The following is a 24,888-nucleotide window of genomic DNA, read 5'->3' on the forward strand; positions in this document are numbered from 1 at the left end:
ACAGGGAAACAAGTTTGGCTGAAGCATGCAGCAGAACAGCGGAGCGTTGCACTGGAGCAGCAACAAGGCTTTACAGTTGGAGCTCTACAGCACGAGGGAGGGAGGAAGGGTGACTGAATGAAAAGCAGGGCCAGCCAGTGGCAGGTAGGAAGACAAAGAGAGGACAGAGAGGGAGAGAAGGAGGGAGAGAGAGGGGAGGCGGGGGGGGGGGAGTTTTAAGAGAACAGAAAGAGAGAAAGAGACAGCGAGGGAGGGAGGGAGGGATTTCCAAGGGATTTGTAGCAACTCGGTGAAGTTTAGTAAGTGAGGCATAGCAGCCTGTCACACAGGCTGAGTGGGTTGAGGCTTTTGCCCAGAGGGACGCATGCAGCTCCGGCGGAGTGTCTCTGAAAGAGGAGGTTCAACCCTGTAGTACCCGGCGGGTCTGAGGGCTTCCTGTCGCCTGGACGCCCGTGGCACCGCCGTAACAAGAGTTTGTCACTGACACTTATATAGCTCCGCGTTGGACTTGGTGCATGAAATAGAGACAGGAGCCCAGTCCTTCTAGAAGAGAGAGTGAGCGTGTGTGTGTGTGCATGCGTGCATGTGTGTGTGCATGCGCGTGCGTGTTAGGACGTCTGAAAGAAAATGAAAAGGACGTCGTTCCCGCCGGGAGGCGATGGAGTCGCGTCCAACGGACACACGTGTCCCCGGAATGGAACGGAAGCCGCCGCCGCCACCAACGGCAAACTCCTGGAGGCCGACGAAGGCGCGCCGAAGGCCAAGGTGGAGCTGCGCAAGAAGGTGACGCTGCTCCGCGGCATCTCCATCATCATCGGGACCATCATCGGTGCAGGCATCTTCATCTCGCCCAAGGGCATCCTGGCCAACACGGGCAGCGTGGGCATGTCCCTGGTGGTGTGGATCCTGTGTGGCGTCCTGTCGCTCTTCGGTGAGTCCCTGAGCAGAGAGCGTGTGGCGGTTGCCGAGGCAACCTGCCTCGCTTCTGTGCGAGTCGAGAGAGCGGAGCTAACAGCAGACAGTTAACACTGCTCAAAGGCTATGTTCGTATTTATATACATACATCATTGCTGTCAGGCAGAAACCTCTTATCGCCATTATTTTAGCTTTTTAAGTTTTTGCTTAATTAACCCATTAAGTCCTGAGGCCTATTCTACAAATGCCTTCTAAATCAGTAGTTCTCAAACTCTTTTGTGCCAAGGACCCCCATCTAAAAATGTGTTGTGCCAGGGACCCCCAGAAGAGACGATTAGTGTTATAAATTCTAAATTATTCAATATTTCACTTTCAAGATTTTTTCTAAAATTTTCAAAAATACCAGATGTACAAGCTCACATATCTGCTATTTTTGAGAACCACTGTTCTAAAGTTCTAGTTTTCAGAAAAAACGTAGCTAAAATCTAAAACGACAGATGCTTTCCCGGTTTTAATGGGTTACATACTATAATGTATGCTGTTCGGTGAAACAGCGTTGTCACAAACAACTCTTTCTGTTGACTCACTCTGCGTCTCAGTGGAAGGGCAGCGGACAGTTCCGAAACCTCAGAAAACATGATGTCATTGGTAGGCAGGTTTCTGAACTGTCCCCAGCTTTCCTCTGACACATACAGTGAGTAGACAGAAATTGTGCTATCTTATAATGAGCATTAGTGAGGGCCAATTATATGAACATAAGGTTGAAAATGGGCGAAGTGCTCCTTTGAAGTTACTCCATTTTACAGCACACTAATGATAACCCAAAGCTATGAGAGGTTTTGGTTCGCAACCAGAATGTTGTTGCTAAAAGCAGCCACCATGTTATTAAAGCAATAATAGACCCAAGGCCATGATAATGATCACAGTACTCTGCTATCCGACCAGACTGAGTACACAGGCAGCCTCACTGTTCAGTGTGTGTTCGTAGCTCTCTGGGTCAACAGCAGTCTCTCTAGCAACCAGTGCTTTGCTGCAATTTTTAGATATTAACTACATATGCTGTATAATATATACCTGTATACTGAATAGCAAACATAGCACATCCACAAGCTGACATCGTGTCGCAGATCTGCTATTTTTGCTGCTTTAGAATTTTTGGAAATTAAAAAAAGTATATTTTTAGAATGTTTTCAATTCTTTGTTTGAACATTTGTTTTATTTTCATGTTTTCGTTTTGTTGAATATTTTCAAATTAACAATAATGTTGTTGCCAAGAGGGAAGAACATCTAAGCTTTTCTCACTTCCTGAAAAGCTATTCATTGATAACTGACATTGTCATCATCTGTTTGAAATATACAGTAGCTTAATACACAGATGTGTGCTATACACACATTATCATAAACAATGCTTAGGCTATAGATAGCATAATATTGTATGCTGTTTAATACATTGCAGAGCTGCACATTTTGCCTGAAAACATTGTTTTTTTTGCAATGTACCTGTAGTAAAATTGCATCAGCCCTTCAACAGCCACGGTTTACTTCCCTAACAACTACTCACTGCAATGTTTTGACGTTGTTCCGCTGTCCTAGACTACTAATGGAACTTCTATTCGGGGATTTCTATGCAACTGCTCCTTTCTAGTACAAAGGAATGGGTTCCATGAATTCATATTCAAACAAAGAGGGAGCCGGTTACTCCTGTTTATTGAGACTTGCAGGCAAGAAAACGGGACCTTTATAGCGGAAGCTCTCATGGGATTCTACATAGGGCTGGATGAAATTAAAGCTGCAATCCAGTAGTTATTGTAATTAATAGAACATTAGGATTTCCGAACATTTCTGGAAAAAGTTCAGCTATAATGACGTGCCAAAATAAAGGGACACCAGGGTGAAAGTAGTTAAACAAAATATGATCTCTGGGGAAAATACTTAGTGGTAGTTTTGACAAAGCTTACTGGCCTTGTGACAAATCCTTATTTGAGAACCATTCCTTCTTTTAACCACTTAAACCCTATTATTAGTTGACTGGGGTCCCCCAGGGCTCTATGCTAAGTCCGCCTGTATTTCCCTCTACAGCAAATGTCTTTGCCAAAAATAGCCTATCTGCAAGCTCACAACTCTTTGCAACGTGACACGTTGTGAGCTTGTAGATCGTCCGTTTTCGCATGATTTTCACCACAGAATAGGGATGTTAGGTATCAATCTGTATGTCTGACTTTTCTTCTCCAAACTGTTGAACAAGGCCTGAACACTGCCTGTCGGGAGGCATGTGTTAATCCGACAGACCTTTTCTCCGACTATGTGGCATCCGCGTGCGGTTAGGGTTAGGGTGCGGGTTTGGTTCGGGTTTACTGTTTAATGTCGGAGCACTGCGCTGTCGGAGGAATGCGCTGTCGGACTAACGTACTGCCTGTCACCATGCAGGCTGGCATGCCACACTGGAACATATGTGGACCTACTGTACCGATGTGTTACCACCAGAGTAAAAGTAAAAAAAATGCCTCTGAGATGTAGTGGAGTGCAAGTAAAAGTATCGGAAATTGGAAATACTCAAGTACAGTACAAATACCTCAAAATTGTACTTAAGTACAATACTTCAGTAAATGTACTTAGTTACTTTCCACCACTGGTTAGCACTCTTTTGCACCTCATTTCTAACATCATTTATTTGATGCTTTTCTATGCTATGCATGTGTAGATATCTTCTTGGTGTTAATTGTGACAGCGAATTCTGATTTAGTCTTAACACACCGTTTAGTTTTAGTCCTATTTTAGTCTTCCGAAATTGTTTAGTCTAGTCTTAGTCGACTAAATATCAAAATCTTAGTCTTTTAGTCTTAGTCATAGTCATTAACACTGTCTCTCTCTGTCTGCCCCCCCCCCCCACAAAAACACATTTCACCCACTGATTTACACCTGTAAACCTGCGATGATGTGACAATGAAGCGAAATTAAATTAAATGAAACCTGGTGTGAAATTCTGGTGTCCCCTGTGTCCCTCCAGGGGCCTTGTCCTACGCTGAGCTGGGGACATGCATCACCAAGTCAGGGGGACATTATACTTACATACTGGAAGCGTTTGGACCTCAGATGGCCTTCATACGACTGTGGGCCGACCTCATCGCTATAAGGTATGATAATCTGTTGGTGTTTGTGCTGTTGTCGTATTAGTGTGTGTGTGTGTGTGTGTGTGTGTGTGTGTGTGTGTGTGTGTGTGTGTGTGTATGCGTGCGTGTGTGCGTGTGTGCGTGCGTGCGTGCGTGCGTGCGTGCGTGTGTGTGCTACATGCAGTGGTGGAAAGTAACTAAGACAAGTACTCAAGTACTTTACTTGAGTACATTTTTTAGGTATTTTTACTTTACTGGAGTATTTCCAATTTTCAATCATTTTACTTCTACTCCACTACATCTCAGAGGCAAATATTGTACTTTTGCTCCACTGCAATTATTTGACAATTTTAGTCACTTTGTAAATTTTGATTACAAGCTCACAACTTGTGAGCTTGTAGATCGCTATTTTCAAAAGATTTTTATACATTTGAAAACTTGTGAAATGGGACCTTCTGCATAATGAAGAGTACTTTAAGTATATTTTGATACCACTACTTTTGTACTTTTACTCAAGTGCATTTTAAATACCGGACTTGTACTTGTAACAGACTATTTCTACGGTAGGTTATTGATACTTTTACTCGAGTACACAATGTGAGCACTTCTTCCACCACTGCTACAGTACATGTTTGCCTGTGAATGCAAGCGGCTGCCTGTTTGTGCACCTACTATGTGTGTCCCTACAGCGTAACTATAACTGTGTGAGCGCTTGCGCGCTCATTTAACATTGTCTGTGTGCTGTGTGCATCTGGGGGAGTGTGCACTTTCACAGGTTCACATGCACGCGTGTGACATGAATGTCTGTGTTTTGAAAGAAGCTTAAGACAGGCACGTCGTGGCCTTGGGCTGAGCCCACTAGTATACACCGTAAAATCCTTAAGTGTTCATTTCAGTGGAGGAAAAAGTACTCAGATATATTACTTAAGTAAAATTATCAATACTGCAATATAGAAATACTGCGTTTCAAGTAAAACTGCGGAATTCAAAATTTACTTGAGTAAAAGTACAAAAGTATTGGTATCAAAATTAAAGTACCAAAAGTAAAAGTACTAAAATGTTTGAAAATAGCAGATCTACCAGCTCACAACGTGTCGCGATGCGACGTGTTGTGAGCTTGTAGATCTGCCATTTTCAAATAGCCTTGGTATAAAATAGGGCTAAAGTGGTTAATGTATGTTTTATAACTGGTAACTGAAATAATTGTAGTGGAGTAAAAGTACAATATTTGCCTCTGAGGTGGAGTAGAAGTAAAAGTACTGAAGATTGGAAATACTCCAGTAAAGCAAAAATACCTCATAATTGTACAGTAAAAGTACAGTACTTGAGTACATGTACTTAGTTACAGAGTGTACTCTGAGAGTCCATTCGTGCACTCTCAGAGTTCCAGAGTTCCATTTGAGTTAAATTTATATGTTATAGGAACCATTTTGGTTCCTATAACTATCAACTATTTAGCTATAGGGACCCCCTGGAACCCCCCTGAAGTTAAACGAACGCTCAGGATTTCACAGCGTAGGAGGAAGGCAGTGGGCTGAGAGAATGCTCACTGAGTCGGTGAGCGCCGTGTGTACACAGCCAAGGCCCTGGTAGTAAAAACAGAGTCTGTCGGCTATCCTCAGATCTCTGTGCATTCTCGCCCTCAGGCTACTTGGAACTCACTGGGAACTCTCACTGGGAGCCATGGGAAAGCAACAGGCCAGGGAGAGTGGGGGGGGGGGTGGGGGGGGGAGAAGAGCGAGAAAAGAGAAGGTGGGAACCAGAATTAATGACAGGGAGAGAGAGAGCGTGAAAGAGAGAAAGACGTGTTGGACACTGCGTTTGTCTTCCTCTGTGATCAGTGAATCGCCTATGTGGAGCTTTTTGTTAAAACAAAAACAGCTGCGTAACCTCTTTTGGGCTGCTGAGCTTTTGAAAATGTGCAAAAAAAAAACACAAACGTAAATAGAAGCCGCGTTCCCGATCAGGAATGCGTCTAACCCATGTTAAATTCGGCACAGGCATGCTGGCTACAAGCCCGGTATAAAGTCATTCTATTTGTCTGCCTTGATTCCATGCAGTCAGAGTTCAACAGCAATGACCAGCGCATAGTCAACTACTAAGTAGACAGCAGTCACTTTATCTGTTTTCGATCATCATGGATTATATCCTCAACCACTTAACCCATTAAGACCGGGAACACATCTGTGTCATTTTAAGACTTTTTTGGGGCTATTCAAAAATAACAGATCTACAAGCTCATAGTGTAACATAAAATAATCGTGAAAACGTGTGCAAATATTTATATACATTTTTAACTCAAATCTTTGCTTCTGGGGGTCCCTGGAACAAAATATTTTCAGATGGGGGCCAATAATCATTTTGGGAGGTCCTTGACATGAAAACGTTTAAGAACCACTGATATATAGCAGCAAAAGTTTAAAAAAAATATATAGGATTTAGAAGACATTTCCCCAGAAGCAATACGATTTGAGTTACAAATGTTCAAACATAATATATTGCATATATACGCACACATTTTCATGATTAAAAAAAAATAGCAGATCTACAAGCTCATATATCTGCTATTTTTTAATAGCCCAAAGGAATCTAAAAATGACACACAGATGCTTCTCCCTCAGAGCTCCTAGGGCGCTATTCCATGGTGAATTCGATTAAACCGCTAATTACTGATTTAGGACTAGGCAAGAGGCGTTCCCCCGCAAATATTGGTATTCTCTGGTACCCCCCTCACCCGCCAAACACCTGAGCTACCCCTTACATTATGCATAGGTGTGGTTTCGGCGTTACATTGATAAAACCAATCACCGTGCCAGAAGCCATTGCCTCTAAGAGAAGACTGCGTTAGCCGTCATCCCCGATCCAATATGTGCTCTAGCCTATCTCCCTGTCTGCACTGTTGCCTGGTCTGATTATTATAAGCCACATTGGGCTGGCTTTCCTTCATTTTATTTTATTTTATCCAAATACATTTTTATAATAATTTGTAGCCTAGTGTTCACAATAAGCTTGTCATATTAGACAGATCCGGAATAGTATATGAAAGCCATTTAAAATATTTATACTATTGGTACACACCGGCTGCTCCCAAATAATTAATTACATCATGTTGCAACAACGCTCCTACAGGCAGCCATGGACCTCCCGATGGTCGACCACAGGGCTGGGCGGTGGTACACAGACATACAGTAGCATATGGCTCTAATAAATTGGCCAGTTTTAGGAAAGGTCAATATGTACTCACGTTGGCTGTTATTTTTCTATTTCCACCATTCTAATGGATTCCAGGGGTGTGTAAAGTAGCTCCATAGTTTCCTCTGAAGTGACGCAGTTAAAGTTAACTTACATCCATATTGTCCCCGTTATCTTTCATCATCCACCTTTGTTCAGTAATCCCGAACAGAGCTACACTTTAAGTTTACATCAATAGCCTCTCAAACCCAGATACATTGCTGCGCTGCGATGCGTATGTGGGTCGCCTACCCAAAATAACAGACATACAAGATATCAACGCGCTGCGTCATGTCGTGTCGACAGCTTACAGATCTGTTATTTTGGGCAGCATAAACAATGCATGAGGCGCGATCGAGCAGCGCATGACAACACACCATACTTTTTTCACACACACGCGCATATACGCACACACACACACACGCACTTTTAGATCCAGTCCTATTTTAAAGCCTGCGTATGCGGGACTCGCGTATCCGCGCGCCTGGTGTAGCCGCTATCATTGATATCAATTGGATCTAAACGATCGCGCTCTACGCGCCACGCATACGCGCGCTTTGAAAAGTCTGGTGTAGATCGGCCGTCAACACTAAACCAAAAACATTACATTACGTGGTCAACAACATACTAGACATGTAACTTGCTTGGAGCTTTTAATGCAGTGGTTCTCAACCTGTGGGTCGAGACCACAATGGAGCTCTCAACGCCTGGCGAGCTTGTATCTGCTATTTTCACAATATTTATCTGTGGAGTCAAACAAAATGGGGGGTCCCCAGTTCAAATATGGTTATTTTGGGGGGGCGATGGCCTGAAAAGATTTACGTGGGGAATATAATAATAATACAATATATATAATATAATATAATATTCACCCGCTGCTGGGTTTAACGAGACAGCAGCCAAAATGGAAATCATTAATCAATACTATTCTTACACAGCTGGCAGCTAACCACCGTTGCGCAAAAATAGGTCAAATCAATCAACTATTTGCTGTCACTGCGTAGCTCCCTTTAAAGTTAAACCAACATGACATATAGAATGGATCTTCAGACGATTGAAAAGCTTTCTTCATGTCTTTTTCACCTCAAAGTAAATGTTGGATTATTTCGTCAAATGAGAGCACAGGCAGCGGGGCAGTAGAAGGTAACATTGGATGTGATTTCTCCATCGCAACTCTTTCCCATCAAACAAAGTAATCCAAACTGTTTTGTACTGCTTATTTTGCCTGCTAAAAGCATGATTTTATTAAGACATGACAGCAATATGGAAAAAACGAAATGATCTGAATTAAAAATATATTTCGTATAATAACCGAATATCATTCTTAAAATGGTTATGGGGCAGTGTATATATTTATATAGCCCTATTTGCTCGAAGCTGTTTTTTAAATAAAATATGGACTGTTGGAATAGGGTGGAATGACTCCTGTTCTTAACAAATTACCAAGATTTAATGAGAAAAAAGGCTGCATGCAGCAATTAAGCTTCTTTAGAAAAATAACTGACGGGCTGGGCTGGGCCTAATTTGTCAATTATTAGTCGAGCCGGGCTGAAATATTTAGGGGATATGAAAGCTCTAATTAGTAGTTTGAAGTGCTCATGTGGCCTTATAGTTGCTTCTTTTTGTTTTCATAGACCTGTGGTTGCTTATTTCACGCCAAGGCTGGCAACACGGATCATGGTCCAACGCACAAAGCCATTGCAGTGTCTGTGTGCACTTGGCGGGTGGTTTTAGAAACCGGCGGGTGGTTTTAGAATCCACTATCCCCCCCCCCAAAGCCGTACCCATGTGTGTCTGCAGAATGGCAACTTGGGGGATATAGCAACAACACGCCCACTGGCACACCTCCACGCGCAATAACGGAGTCGGCATAACGGGGGACGGGTAGAGCAGGTGCTAGAATAACATATTGGGGCAGTGCAGCTCCATTATCCGTATTTAACAGGTTTAGGGTAACGTTTAGGGGTTTAGCGGGCTGCAGAATAGGGGCCCTAGTGTCTTCTCTGTGATGCAACGCGTTGTGAGCTCGTCCGTCGGCTATATTTTCTGCCAACGTTTTCCCAGAATACAGGTTTTAGTGCTTAATGTTTTGGATTATTATTACAGAACATGCATTAACCACTTCAGCCCTATATACATTTCGGAAATTTGAAAATAGCCGATCTACAAGCCCATAATGGGTCGCATTGTGCGACGCATTGTGAGCTTGTAGGTCGGCTATTTTCAAAAGATTTTTATACATTTGAAAACTTGAAATGGGACATTCTGCATAATGAGTACTTTATACTTTTGGTACTTTAAGTACATTTTGATACCAATACTTTTGTACTTTTATTCAAGTAAATTTTGATTGCCAGAATTGTACTTGTAACAGAGTATTTCTACATTGCAGTATTGATACTTTTACTTAAAGGGATAGTTCACCCAAAAAATTACTTATTTTCTATCAATTACACACCCCATGAAGCCTTGAATTCATGGTGATTTTTTTGTTTTTGTCGCGTTCCTACGCCAATAATTTGATGACCGGCGGAAAGATGCTAATGTCTCAAAGTTGACACTTTGAGTCTCCTACCGGAGCCGCCGCCGGTCATCAAATTATGGGCTCAGGAATACGACAAAAACTAAAAAATCCCCATGAATTCAAGTCCCAATGGGGTGTGTAATCGATAGAAAAAAAGTGATTTTGGTTGTGAACTATCCCTTTAAGTATAACATATGAATACTTTTTCCACCACTTTCGGTGAGCGAGCAAGTAAGCGAGCAAGTGAGCAAGCAAATGAGTGAGTGAATGAGCGAGCACAGTTTGTGCCTGTCGGCCCACGGTGTCAGTGTGCATCACTATGGGGACAATAAAGAGAGAATGAGAAGGCAAGCGAGTGATGGCAGCAGGGCGAGACAGAGAGCATCACATAAGACTACAGGTCGCCTCGGCTGCAAGCGGCTGAGCGGGGAAATGAAGACGGAAATCATGATGAGCTGTGGATGAGCTCCCAGTGCGGACGGCCTTATTTGATTGTTATCAGAACCAGCAGGCGCGGGGAAAAACCCACCCCTGGACCCCCTCAGCGCTCCGCATAAGGATGTGATTACAGTTTGGCTTTGCTCAGACTGTTTGCCATCAGATATTACACAAGCGCACACACACACACACACACACACACACACACACACACACACACACACACACACACACACACACACACACACACACACACCCACACACACCTTCACACACGCTGAGTGACTGTCTTAACCCATTAAGACCGCAAACGCATCTGTGTGTCATTTTAAGATTTATTTGGCTATTCAAAAATAGCAGATATACAAGCTCATAGCGCACTCGGTGCCGTGCTATGAGTTTGCAGATCTGCTATTTTTTTTTTAAAACATAGAATATCGTGGGTCTTTGAATATATATATATTTTTATAGAGAACATTTTTAACTCAAATCTTTGCTTCTGGGGGATTCTACATATGTCTTCTAAACAGTTTTTTGAAAAAAAAACGTATGTTGCGATAATATCAGTGGTTCTCAAAAATATATTTGTCCGTGGACCCCCATCTCAAAATATTTTGTTCCAGGGCCCCCCCCAGACGTTGTAACAAAGTTAAAAATGTACACTTTAAAACATATAAAGATTTGCACAAATGTTCACGATTAAAAAAAAATAGCGGATCTACAAGCTCGTAGCGCGGCACTCGGTGCCACGCTACGAGCTTGTAGATCTGCTATTTTTGAATAGCCCAAAGAAATCTAAACATGACAGAGATGCGTTCCCGGATTGAATGGGTTAACACCTGAGTCAATAGGACTAACATAAAGGTGTTTGACACACTGGCCAGGCCGGCCAGGTGGGACAACAATGGGAATAGAAGTGACAGAAAGTGTGGTTTGTGAGTACTTTCAAAGGCCATGTTTCATTCCAACTGTTTTCTTTTGCCATTTTGTTAAAAAAAAGCTTCATGTAAACCGTAGCCTGTACAATATTGAAAACAAGTGGGCTTACATTTGTGGTTTTGCACTTGGTTTGGGACAAACTATTTGTGCCAATATTCTGATAATAATCATTGCTGTAGAGTGTTTGCTCCAGCTGTTTAATAAACTGAAAATAAAATTTCGAAGTGGGTTGCCAATTTTTGTCAATCAGGAGAAAGTGCCCATTAATCAGCTTCAATTTGATGGTGTTCCAGTTCCAATTCTGTCTGCTGTATGTGTCATCGCTTCCAATTTCACTCGTTTATCCTGTATCCTGTATGAGTTCTCTCTCCTTATTGGATAAAGCTGGTATCCTGACCTGGTAATGTGTATTTCTGTATAATGTGTTTACGAAAGAGCTGGAGAGACCCCTGTTACTGAACAAACACTCTTTAGCAACGATTACTGTCAGGCTATGTAGCTATTTAACAAAATACATGACAGGGAAAGATCAGGAAAAGAGAAGACAAGTGACCGTGAAGAGGTCAGATGTCTGTATATGACGTGATGTTAAAAATGTCTATGGGGATTTAGAAAACAACTCCTCCACCTTTTCAGGATCAGCGCCCACTTCAAAATCTAGAGGGTTTGTTCAGGAACAGGAGTCTCTATGTCTCTAAAGCTCTTTAGTAAACAGATAATGCATTTTCAGGTTCGGGATAGCTATTTTAGCCAAACAGGGGAGAGAACTCGTACAGGATACAGGGTAAACAAGTGAAATTGGAAGTGATGACACAAAGAAAGGAGCTTACACAAAATTGGAACTTGATCACTATGACACTGAAGCTGATAAATGGGCACTCTCTCTTGATTGGCGGAAATTGGCAACCCGCCTAAAAATGTATTTTCTGTTTACTAAAGAGCTGGAGAAATGGGGAGTCCGCTGTTGCTGAACAAACACTCTGTAGCAGTGGTTCTCAACCAGTGGCCTGGGGACCACCAGTGGTCCTTGAAGGGGTTCCAGGTGGTCCCCAGCTAAATGATGGAGAGTTGCTAACGAAATAGACCCTTAGTAACTCTTGAGAGCGTAAAATGAAACCAAATTAATGGACGGGTCCACTTGGTTTCATTTTACGCTCTCAAGAGTAAGATTATTGATAAAAAGCTGCATTACTTAATTAAATATTTTTTATTTTGATCTATTTATCTCTCCTATATTGGTACCAACATCAATACACACCGTTGTGGACAAAATCTCATCCAACGACATAAAACAAAATATTCAAAGTCTTGGGTCTCAGAGTCTAAATCTCATCAAATGGTGGTCCCTGGCTCAAATGCCGAGTAAATAATGGACCTTGACATGAAATGCGTTGAAAACCACTGCTCTATAGCAACGAATGCTATCGGAATATAGAGCTAAACCTTCTATTGGGTTGTGTGTGTGTGTGTGTGTGTGTGTGTGTGTGTGTGTGTGTGTGTGTGTGTGTGTGTGTGTGTGTGTGTGTGTGTGTGTGTGTGTGTGTGTGTGTGTGTGTGTGTGTTCCTCTCTCTCTCCCCATGCAGGCCAGCAGGGTTAGCAGTGATTTCTCTAGCGTTCGGGCAGTACATCCTGCAGCCTCTCTTCATGCCGTGCGGAGTCCCCCCCGTCGCCATCAAGCTGGCCACCGCTATAGGCATCAGTACGTATGGAGTAGTACACACTGTTCAATTTAACCATGTGAACCCTCCTAGCGCAGACCGCGCAGGGGTTCTAAAAGTAGGGGCCCCCCCCCCCCCCCCAGGGGTCCTTAAGGAGGTTACAAAAAGGGTCCCGGGCTTAATGATTGACAGGAACCGACCGTACACTTACAGGTCTCTAACTCTGAAACGTATGGGGTCCATTTGGTTCCATTTGTTTGCTTTCAGACTTAAGGGCTCCTAATGCTACACTGGGGGTCCTTGACATTCAAAGGTTTTAGAACCTCTGCCCTAGCGCCTCTATTCAGGGGTGAACATTCTGGCCATAATGGCTGATACGCAAAGCTAAGACTAGGTTTGCAAATACAAGCAGACCTATATAGTATATTATCTTGGGGAGCCCCAGTCAACTAAGTATTGTTGCAGTCGGGTGGAAACCGAATGTCTAAAACCGTTCCTTTTTTAGTATTATTATATTTTGTAATTAAAGAGGTGCAAATAGACGATCTACACGCTTTCCGATTGGCTGTTTTTACTACTTTCGTGTGACACTCTCTTGTATGATGATGAAGTAGGGCATTAAATTATGACAAAAAAAAAAATATATGACATAAGAGGTTTCTGCTCGACAGCAACGAAATAGGGTTCAAGTGGTGGAACACGATTTGCAGGGTATTTTTAATTATATCTATGTCTATCTTAACTTTGAGAGTAAATTAATGTGATGGAACCAAAAGTCAGGCGTGGGAGACTCAACGCTTCAGCAATTATCTTCCTCTATATTACTGGAGATGTCCACCCACATCTGATATGGAATTCATTATCATTTCACTAAACCTCATTTGATAAATTTGCTATTTTTGTCATTAATTAGTCGATTGATTCTATGCATCAGTCATCCGTTATCTATTTCTAGACATGTAATATAGAACAGCAGCTCTCAAAGTGTGGTTCGGGGACCTCCAGGGGTCCTTCAGGGGGTCCCCAGCCCATTAAAACGAGGAAAGCGTCTGGCTATTCAAAAATGGCAGATGTACAAAGCTCACAGCGTGACACTTTGTGCCGCTCTATTTTTTTACTTTTTTAAAATCTTGAAAGTGTGAGAACTACTGATTTAGAAGGCCTCAATGGGTTAATATAGCATTAAAATCAATGTAACCACTTGAACCCTATGTACATCATCTATTTAAAAAAAAAACTTGAAATACAAATCTTGTATTGGGGTCCCTAGCACAACATTATTTTCAAATACATATTTCAAATTCGTAATTAATTTGAGGGTCCTTGACATGAAAACAAAAAGTTTGAGAAGCACTGTTCTTGAAAAAAAACAAGAAGAAGCTAAAATCCAGACAGATTAATCCCCTTGGCAGGGAGCATTCAATGTGTCCATTCAGAGAACTAAAAACAACCATTAAAAGACTGTTTGTATTTGGCACCACCGGGGAACAGATGAAAGAAACACTGATCGTATTGGCAAAAAAAACAAACAAACAAGCAAAACGTAAAAAAAAAGTAAAACAATCTGTCCGGAAAGCATTATCACAGAATGGATTGTGTCTACTTACGTATGTGTCTCTTGCCCTCTCGCCCATTTCTCTGTCTGTGTTTTGTTGTATCTGTGTTAATCTGTTGTTGTCCCTGTAGCTTCTGTTTTGTACCTGAACAGCAGGAGTATTTATGTGATTCTGTGTTATCTGTTTTTGTCTCTCTCCATGTAGCTTCTGGTCTGGCAGAAACCTTGCACGTCCAAAACCGTTACTTTTCAAGAAATTAGGAAAAAAAGAAAGAAAGAAAGAACCTGCGTTCCAATGGATCCAATGTCGTTATTGTTTAGTCACAAGCTGCTTAGTCGCAAGCTTTTCACGGGTTCAATATTTATAAAACCCACAAACACACTTAAAGGGATATTTCACTTTCAAAAAAACTTTTGGTAATTTTATCGTCTACTCAGGCTTTTGTGAACCCCCCAGACCGTTTTTAAGTTGCTTGATTCAATATTTAGTTATTAGATATTCTTTTTATCAGACACGCCCCCTTCCTATACAAACCCATTGTAACTTCAAACTCCATTTTTAACATGTTAAATTCATCAAAAACACCCGTCCTTGGTTCACCCGTCTCCTACCGCCCCCCTAATACGTGAGGGGGCCGTGTTTTTTCAATTACTTTGTTCATTTATTTTTAATATTTTTGGGGGAAAATTAAAAAATTGAAATACAATAAAAAAATAAATGAAAAAAAATCTCGGAAAAACACGGCCCCCTCACGTATTAGGAGGGCAGGGTGAGTCACCAGAACCAAGGACGGGTGTTTTTGATGATTCTAACATGTTAAAAATGGAGTTTGAAGTTACAATGGGTTTGTATAGGAAGGGGGCGTGTCTGATAAAATAAAAATCAAATATCTAAATACTGAATCGAGCAACTTAAAAACTGTCTGGGGGGCTCCCAAAGGCTTGAGTAGATGATAAAATCACCAAAAGTTTTTCTGAAAGTGAAATATCCCTTTAACCACTTTCACTTTCCAACGTTTTCCAAAGTAGAGAAAATAGCTTCTTCTTTCGTGTACCATCCTCAAAAGTCCAACTCAGTCCAACTCGATCCTCCATTCCAGAGCTATGGCTGTTTGAATGTAGCTTGTTTTTTTGAAAATTTGACCTTTTGTGAATCCTTTAACATGAAAGGAGGCTAGCTTTTTTTTGGGGTGCAGTACGTTAGTCCGACAGCGCATTCCTCCGACAGCGCAGCGCTCCGACGTTTCCAATACTAAACCCGAACCAAACCCGCACCCTAACCCTAACCGCACGCGGATGCCACATAGTCGGAGAAAAGGTCTGTCGCATTAACGCATGCCTCCCTTTTTTTTGTTGTGGTCACGTGATTTCTTGGTGTACTCTTCTTCGGTGGTGCTTCCCCCCCCCCTCACTTAACTCTTGTCACTTAACTCCCCTAATTGCTCACAGGCCCTCATTGGAAACAAGACCGCAAGGACTTTCATGAACGGACCTGTTAAAGGAATTATCCTTATCCTTACTTCTGGTAGTTGCAGGGTTGCGTGTTTTTTGGGGCCTGTTAAGTGTTGTTGCTTATTTGGGCTTTTTTCTTATAATGTTGTTTAAACCAGTGGTTCTCAAACATTTTCATGTCCAAGGACCCCCGAATTTACCCTATTTTCCCTGGTTGCCTATTTATCTCGCAAAATCTGGCAACACTGTACACGGGGGCCCGGCTGACTCCTACTCGTGCTTCTATTACATTACATTACAGTCATTTAGCAGACGCTTTTATCCAAAGCGACTTGCCACCAGCCATGCACTTGTAATGTAGACAACTCCTCCATCTCGTGTAGGGGTGGCGCCGTGGCGGGACTTGAGTTTGTTTGGATCACTGCTGGATCTAAAAGCGATGTGATGCACCGTGAGCTTTTAGATCAGCTATTTTCCACTACTTTTGCACGACACTCTTGCGCGACAAAGTAGGGCATTCATTTACAAAAAACAAACCAAAAACAGTTGAAATACGGAGATACAAGGTTTCTGCCCGACAGTGGCATTTTGTTATGTATCTTAACAGCATGAGTATTTATGTGTTATCTGTTTTCTCTCTCCGTATACGTAGCTTCTGTTATGTATGAAACAGCATGAGTATTTATATGTGATCCTGCGTTATCTGTATTCTGTCTCTCCACGCTGCTACTTTTTGTACTTTTACTTTTGGTTCCGTAAGTATATTTTGATGCCAATACTGTGTTTTACTCAAGTCAAATTTGAATTTTGAATACACGTCTTTTACTTGTGAGAGAGTACTTTTATATTGTCTCTGTCGGGTGGAAACCTCATATGTTCAAAACTGTTACTTTTCAGGATTCAAATTCAAAAATACCCAAAAATTGCAGATTGACGAGCTTGCAGATCTGCTATTTTTGATACTTCTGTGTGACGGTCTCGCTCTAGTATGATCAAGTAGTTAAAATATGGAGTTCCGAGGCTTCCCGACAGCAACGATATGTTACATTGTACTTTTACTTAAGTAAAAAACAATCTGAGTAGTTCTTCCACCACTGGCTATGTACAGTACCTGAACAGCAGTATTTAGGTTATTCCGTCTTATCTGTTGTTGTCTCCGTGTAGCTTCTGTTATGAACAGCGTGAGTGTTTAACGTGATTCTGTTTTTTTATCTGTGTTTATCTCTCTCCGTGCGTCCAGCTTCTGTTATGTACTTAAACAGCATGAGCGTGAGTTGGACGGCCAGGATTCAGATCTTCCTCACCTTCTCTAAGCTGCTGGCCATCGCCATCATCATAGTGCCTGGACTCTATCAGCTCTTCAAAGGTACCAACGCTCCCACATAAGGACGCACGCACACACACACACACACACACACACACACACACACACACACACACACACACACACACACACACACACACACACACACACACACACACACACACACACACACACATGGATGGCACACAAGGATGGCAAAAAGAATGGTTAAAGCTCACGTTTTTCGTTTTTATATATATATATATATATATATATAAAATAAATAAATAAATAAAATGGGAAAGCATTTGTAGAATCGGCCTCAGGTCTTTATGGGTTAAATGGACTGCATTTCTATAGCGCCTTTCTCCAAAGTGCTTTACAACATGCATTACATTCGCACATTAACACACACATTCACACACACATTAACACACACAGACGGCAGGGGAAACCTAGCCTGGTTCCAGATGAATCTGCCATTGCAAAAAATAAAATTGCCCTTGGCAGTGATAATATAGACTGGCCATGCCAGGCTTGGGGAAACCATGCAAGGCACCAACCTGCTAATCTGGAGAAGTTAGGGGTTCAGTGTCTTGCTCAAGGACACTTTGACGTGAAGCCAGAGAGGAGATCAGGGCGTTCCAGGGGGTCCCCTGCTAGAGAATTGATAGTTAGGAACCAAATGGATCCCTATGGGTCTGTAACAAATGATCTTGAGCTTCTTTAGCGCCCCTGGGCGTGTTCTCAAAATGATGTGTGGTCTGGAGCAGGTTCGCTCTTTGCGTTTAGACCAGTCTCATCTCCAGTGCAGTGGCAGCGCAGACATTTCCTTACTATTTAGAAGATGCGCCTTGGTGGCTCACAATGCAATCAACACAGCAGTCACGGCAGATAAACACATTTTCAAGCACTCGATTCTTCATTAATCATATTAGTAAGTAAAATGTATTTGTAGAGCACCTTTCACAGACCTTGATAGTCACAAAGTGAATGACTAAGCTTTAAGTTTAAAAAGTTACCCAACTGAGAATGAGCATGTTAACCCATTAAGATCTGAGGCCGATTCTAAAAACGTTTTCTGAAAAACTGTGACTGTCCACCGTTTTCATGTCAAGGACCCCCAAAATGATATGTATTTGGCCGCGGACCCCCATCTGAAAATATTTTGTTCGAGGGACCCCCAGAAGCAAATAATTGGGTTAAAAAATCCAAAAATATATATAATCAAAGATTTGTACACATTTTCAAGGTTTGTCAAAAATAGCAGATCTTATATATCTGCTATTTTTGAATAGCCAAAATATAAAATAATGGTTAAAGTGGTTACACAGATGCTTTCCCGGTTTTAATGGGTTCATATAAGTTGATACAGTATGTCAACATCGATGTCTCTTGGACAAGAGGAGACACTAGGCTAAGGTGATTCTGACTGTAGCAACATGGCCATTTGTGTTTGGTCCACCTCTCCTTTCCAGGTGAAGTGTGGATGTCGTGAGCAGTGGTGGAAAGCAACAAAGTACATTTACTTAAGTACTGTACTTACTGTAAGTCAATTATGAGGTATTTTTTACTTTACTTGAGTATTTCCAATTTCCAATACTTGTACCTCTACTCCACTACACCTCAGAGGTAAATATTGTACTTTTACTCCACTACAATTATTTGAAAACTTTAGTTACTAGTTACTTTTCAAATATAAATGATTATTACATTATGAAACATACATTAACCACTTTAGCCCTATTTTATACATAGGCTATTTGAATAAGTACATTTTGAATTCTGGACTCTGGACAGTCTTTCTATATTGCAGTATTGGTACTTTTACTTAAGTAAAGAATTTGAGTACTTTTTCCACCACTGTCGGTGAGCAGAGAGCTTTGTTTCCCATGTGTCTCCTGATATCATTATATCACATTATTAATGCTGCTCCCATGGGTGGTGTAATGCAATTTTCCTCAGCAGTTTGCACCTCCTCCAAGTTTGTCGTTTAATTAACAGTGAGCCCATGCCCCAATTAATGAAAATGACAACAATATGCAAACTAGGTGCAGCAGATAGGAACTGAACTGCATACAATCAGGGGCGCTGGAATGGAAATTGACATGGGGGGACACATCGGGGGGCGCATTCATGCGACCGTGTTCGCGCGTGCAGCGCGCACGTGCGAAAACATTTTTTTTAATAAATATTTCGGTTAATTTGGTACAAAAATGGGATTGACGGGGGACTGGACTCTTTTTTTTCAAAAAAAATAATTCCGACTGAACTGAATTGTGGGGGGACACAGTATCTTTTAATTAAACATGTGCCGGCGCCACTGCATACAATACATCACATTACTACATTTTAACCACTTATAAGTTGTATAGAGGAACAGAGGAAATATCCAATCCACAAACTCACAATGGTGTCACATTGCAACACGTTGTGATATTGTAGATCAGCTATTTTCGCTATTTTGGGGTTTAGCCTATTATAAATGAGTACTTTGTCAGAGTACCTGTTGTACCCGTCTGTCTGTGTCCCTTTTGTGCCCATACATGAAGATATCTGTTTCTGTCTGTCTACCTGTGTCCCTTTTATGCCATATGGAGATATCTGCATCTGTCAGTCCTTGTCCCTTTATGCCCATTTATGGAGATCCGATGTCATCAGTATATGCCCATATTTTTGGAATGTCCATATATGGGCATATTGGTTGGATCGAGTGAGAGCGCTGACTTTTATGTTGGTCGGTCCCATATATGCAATTAATTTGCACTCCACTAGGGAGTGGGGTGCCCCACACTTTGAACACCACTACACTAAGGCATCCAATATAACCAATCACACCCTGCCATCCTTGTTTGCCTTGGTCTGTAATAATCTGCCATCATTCATCACAGCTTGTGGTGAATCTATTCAATAACCTTTTTTGGGTCAGGGCCCACTTGAAAATCTCGAAGGTGTTTGCGGCCCACCCATCTGACACATAATGACTCCATGTGTGAGAATTGTTAAGTTTTGAGTTTGAAGAACTTGGAGTAGATGATAGATCAGTTTAATGGTAGACTTGGCTGGCAGCTTCTGTCTCCTGCTGAGCAATACAACAGTCCAGTTGATCTGTTTTATGGTTATGAGTATTTTCTTTTTTTTTTACCATTATGATTGTTTATTATAAGATAGCCTTCCTGTTCTGAGCTCACCTCACAGTTATCATATTATGGGCGCTTGAAAAGGCATACAAATCAATGCCAAATGGTGCAATTGATGTCCTTGCACTCTGTGTGTGTGTGTGTGTGTGTGTGTGTGTGTGTGTGTGTGTGTGTGTGTGTGTGTGTGTGTGTGTGTGTGTGTGTGTGTGTGTGTGTGTGTGTGTGTGTGTCCAGGGGAAACCAGTAACTTTGAGAATGCCTTTGACCTGAGCAATGTGAAGTTGAGCGGCCTTCCTTTAGCCTTCTACTCGGGGATGTATGCATACGCTGGGTGGTAGGTATGGTCCACACACACACACACACACACACACACACACACACACACACACACACACACACACACACACACACACACACACACACACACACACACACACACACACACACACACACACACACACACACACACACACGTACAGTACTGCATGTACTGTACAAGGCCTTGCTGCTTTGCTCTCTGCACATAATGGTACAAAATCAAAGGAAGAGATCATGAAATAAATTTTCAGTTCACGTTATGCTTAGTCCACGGTGTAACTGATATGTCCTTCATTTCCTTTACCAGGTTCTATCTGAACTTTGTGACTGAAGAGGTGGACAACCCTGAAAGGTGGGTGAGAGTGAGAGAGAGGGAGAGAGTTAACCACTTAAGCTCTATTTTATACTTTGTAATATAAAGTTGTCACTCACAAATAGCAAGCATAGCCGATCGACAAACTTGGCATTTGGTTCCATTCGTACACTCTCAGAGTTAAATTAACACAGAGGATTTTACAGTGTAGATTGGAGTCCCAGAGCAACGCATATCAAACTTCGGGGTCCTTGAGACTACATGTGTATTACATTTAAATTAAATGTTGAGAATCACTGTCTGTTTTCGGCGAATGGATTTGGTGTACATATATACACAGACCCCAGTCAGGTATAGATCCCTGGGAGACTACAGTCAACTAAGTAAATGTAGTGTAGGGAAAACCGCCCCCGGAAAAGTTACAAGTATAGAGCCCTGAGGGACTCCGGTCAACCATGTAAAGCAGTGGTTCCCAAACTTTTTAGCTCAAGACCCAAAAGTAAAGTAGACGTTTGCTAACGGGACTCAAACTAGTGAAAATATCAGATCTACAAGCTCACAACACGTCGCAAGCTTGTGGATCTGCTATTTTCACTACTTATTAAACTGAAATAATTAGATTGTTTGATTTTATTTATGAAATACTTGGAATTGCTTTTTATTTATGAAAAGTTGTCACTTTTTTGTTTAAAATCTTTCCTTAATGAAACGAAAAAAGGGGGATATTTACTCGTGACCCATAAAAAATGGTCCGTGACCCGAACATGGGTACCGACCCACTGTACAGTGATGTAAAGCGTTTAAGTGGTTGAGACAGTTAAAACGATAATGAAAGTCTCTCATCTTTCTTGTGTGTCTGTCTGTCTCTCTGGTCCTCAGGACGGTGCCGTTGGCCATCTGCATCTCCATGGCCATCGTGACCTCCTGCTACGTGCTGACCAACGTGGCGTACTACGCCGTCATGTCTGCCGAGGAGCTGCTGGCTTCACCGGCTGTCGCCGTGGTAACACAATCATAATAATAATATTAATGATAATAATTAGTCCATACCCGCCATTCCCACCCACTGTCCATCCGGATTGTGGGACTTTAACCATGACTACAGATCGATCCCATATAGTGAGCGAGGACCATTCAGAAAAAACTTGTATAAACGGCTTACATTTGGGAAAAGTTTAAAGATTTGCTTTGTCACAGGATAATAATACATGTTTATTTATAATGCACTTTATATTTCAAAGTGCAAATCTCAAAGTGCTACAAACAGGGTAAAACCTTCGCATAAAACATCACTAAAAAAGGGAAGATAAAATAACATCAGAATAGCCTTTTGATTAAGTGTGGTAAGTTTCATATGATTTTGAGGTGTTTCTCAAGATAAAGCTTGAGGAGTATCAGACTTCAATAACAAACACAAATATGCCGATATATCAACGGAAAAAAAATATTTGAAATCCTATGAAAGTCAGAGTGCCATTGGACCCCTACGTGTCAAAAAGGCTGATATGTGCCTGTAACGTCCGGTGTAAACAGGGCCTAGACATCAACTTGCCCACACTTTACAATAAATAAATGAAGGTTATTCCATTATAGCTCCATTGAGCCCTATTTGGCCGCTCACTTGAACGGAAACCCGATGCTTCAAAACACACGTCTGGACTACCACTTATTAGCACTGTTTACTCCTCAAGGAAGGTGCTATCACCGCCTTCCTGCACTTAAGGTGTCATCATTAGTGGACGGCGCCCGACACCTCAACTTCCCATCACAAAAAAAATAAAAGCAACTAATGTAATTGTCAGTGCATCCCTGCTAATGCTAATCAGATCACACACACACATACATTCCCTAATAACAGCACCTTAGCTTATTAGACAGAAGGCGGAGTGCTATGACTGCTACTGTACGAGCCCGCGGGGTTGGTGTGCTAGACTGGTTCACTAAAGAATCCCCCCCCCCCCGATCGAATCACAGATGTTTTTTTCCTCTAACGCGGTTAGCTTTATTGCGCTGTATGCGGTGAGTGATAAGATCTGCCTTAAGAGAGGCGTTAAGAGCATTTATCAGTCCTTTTATCAGGAAAGGGATGGGAGGGCATTGCTGCGTGCCGTGCTGTTCTCTCATATATATATAGCCAGGAAATAAAAGTCAGCATCTCAAACTGGTTTTGGATTGCAAGAACTTGATTTGAACTACAAAAGAAGAAGGAAGAACAAAGCTGCATGGAAGGCGAAAGCAAACTTTGCTGCTCATTATAAAGCAATATAGAACCATCGTTAGGACGGCGTAGATGCATTATGAATGCATTATACTTGAACATGATGAGATGCAAAAACTTTCACATTATGCAGGCTCTGTGTATAACTAATAACACTATATCACAGGAACGGCAGCCTCACAATGCATACCATTATTGACTCATAATGGCATTTAGTTCCCTGTGTGATATATGAACTAAGAAATGCATATATATATATACAATACAATTTTGGCCAATGAGTTTGAATAGTGGAGAGTAAGGGGGAAATAGAGAGACGGGGTGTGACACGCAGCAAAGGTCGTCAGGCTCGGGAATCGGACCTGCAAGTGCATTAGAGCCTATACTGTATGCACCTTAAAGGAGCATTTCACCCCTGGAAGAAACTGCAATCACTCAATGGTAATAGTATTTGTAGTAGATAACAGTAGCACAATTTCAAATTTGCACCCTATGGCCAGAAAAATAATGAAATCTGTGTGTTTGACTACGGTTTGACTGGACTGCTGCATTACCACAATGACCATAATGCTTTGGTTTACTGCCCCTCCTTGTGGCAGGGGAGGTTCTATGTGGGTGTGATCTCCAACGACAACATTCAAACAGCATGGCAGTGTTGCCATGTCTGCGTATTATAAGCGGCTTCTTTCTAAAATGTAGTTGATATTTGGGCTTGTTTCCAAATGTTTTGATTGTTGTTTAAACCAGTGGTTCTCAAACATGTTCCCCCATCTGAAATTATAATTTGTGCCAGGGAGCCCCTAACAAATATTTGTCAAAAATATTCCACATTTTGCACTTTTTCCCCCTCAAGATTTATTTGTAAATAGCAGATCTACAAGCTCACAATGGGTCGCGAAGCGTTGTGAGCTTGTAGATCGGCAATTTTCAAATATATAATATCCCATGTCTAGGTAAAGTGCTCTTGGCCTAGTTATCCTCTTTTGGGTTTGTTTTCATATACCTGGTTGCTTATTTCTCTCACAATATCTGGCAACACTGACTGAAGAACGTGAACCTAGCACATGTTCATCTAGTTACATATATGTCCAAGGATTCGTTAGTGATGTCATATCACTGTCAAATCCTTGCTATCTTCATGCAGTTCTACTTCCGTGTCGCAAAGTAGTGACATCACTGTGGAATCCTTGGTATTTTTATCCTAGCCTTTCGCGACGGTTTGTTTACCAGCGCTGCCTCTCCACGCTGTCTTTTTTTTTCACGCTTGCGCTTATGAAACACTACCACAGGATTATTATTTCATGTCAACATTCAAGTACAACTATCAGAAGATAACTCAGGTAAAGTAAAGTCTCACTCTGCAACGGGGGTTGTCCGCTGGGCGCAGCTAATGGGAGTGACTGGCCGTGTGGGGACACCCCATTGGGGCGGTCTTTGGAGCTGGTCTGTGTGAGACGCGTCGAGGCATGTAGTGCGGAAAAGGAATGACATAACTTCTCGTGACGTAAATAACGTCACGAGAAGTTCGAAGATTACTAGATATCTAAAAACACAGATCATACACAAAAATAATTATAATTGAGTCCTAAACTTCATTACCATTGGGTCATTTTCTTCCAGGGGTGAAATGTCCCTTTAACAACTAGGCCATCGACATGGTGAGGAGGACAGAAGCGGGCGTCACGCCGCTCAGGACGGGCCCTCGCTCCACTCGGTCCTTGCTCAGTGTCGAGTCTGCTTCTGACGGCGTTCCTGCCTAGTTTGTAGTTTTTT

The 24,888-nt window shown here is 41.8% G+C and overlaps 1 protein-coding gene across 1 annotated transcript in view; it reads left to right on the forward strand.

The window, feature by feature from the left end:
* Positions 1 to 276: 276 nt before the first annotated feature.
* The window catches only part of slc7a11 (solute carrier family 7 member 11), a 32,952-nt gene continuing 8,340 nt past the window's right edge, over positions 277 to 24,888 (forward strand). Inside the window, exons 1-7 of the mRNA XM_084042061.1 lie at positions 277 to 931; positions 3,923 to 4,049; positions 12,742 to 12,857; positions 17,064 to 17,189; positions 20,501 to 20,600; positions 20,892 to 20,936; positions 21,777 to 21,900. Of these exons, the coding sequence (XP_083898187.1) occupies positions 628 to 931; positions 3,923 to 4,049; positions 12,742 to 12,857; positions 17,064 to 17,189; positions 20,501 to 20,600; positions 20,892 to 20,936; positions 21,777 to 21,900 (942 nt within the window). The 5' untranslated portion in view covers positions 277 to 627. The remainder of the gene's footprint in view (positions 932 to 3,922; positions 4,050 to 12,741; positions 12,858 to 17,063; positions 17,190 to 20,500; positions 20,601 to 20,891; positions 20,937 to 21,776; positions 21,901 to 24,888) is intronic.

Source organism: Gymnoscopelus microlampas, assembly GCF_963454915.1.
Source record: "Gymnoscopelus microlampas genome assembly, chromosome: 18".
In the NCBI taxonomy this organism is placed as follows: Eukaryota; Metazoa; Chordata; class Actinopteri; order Myctophiformes; family Myctophidae; genus Gymnoscopelus; species Gymnoscopelus microlampas.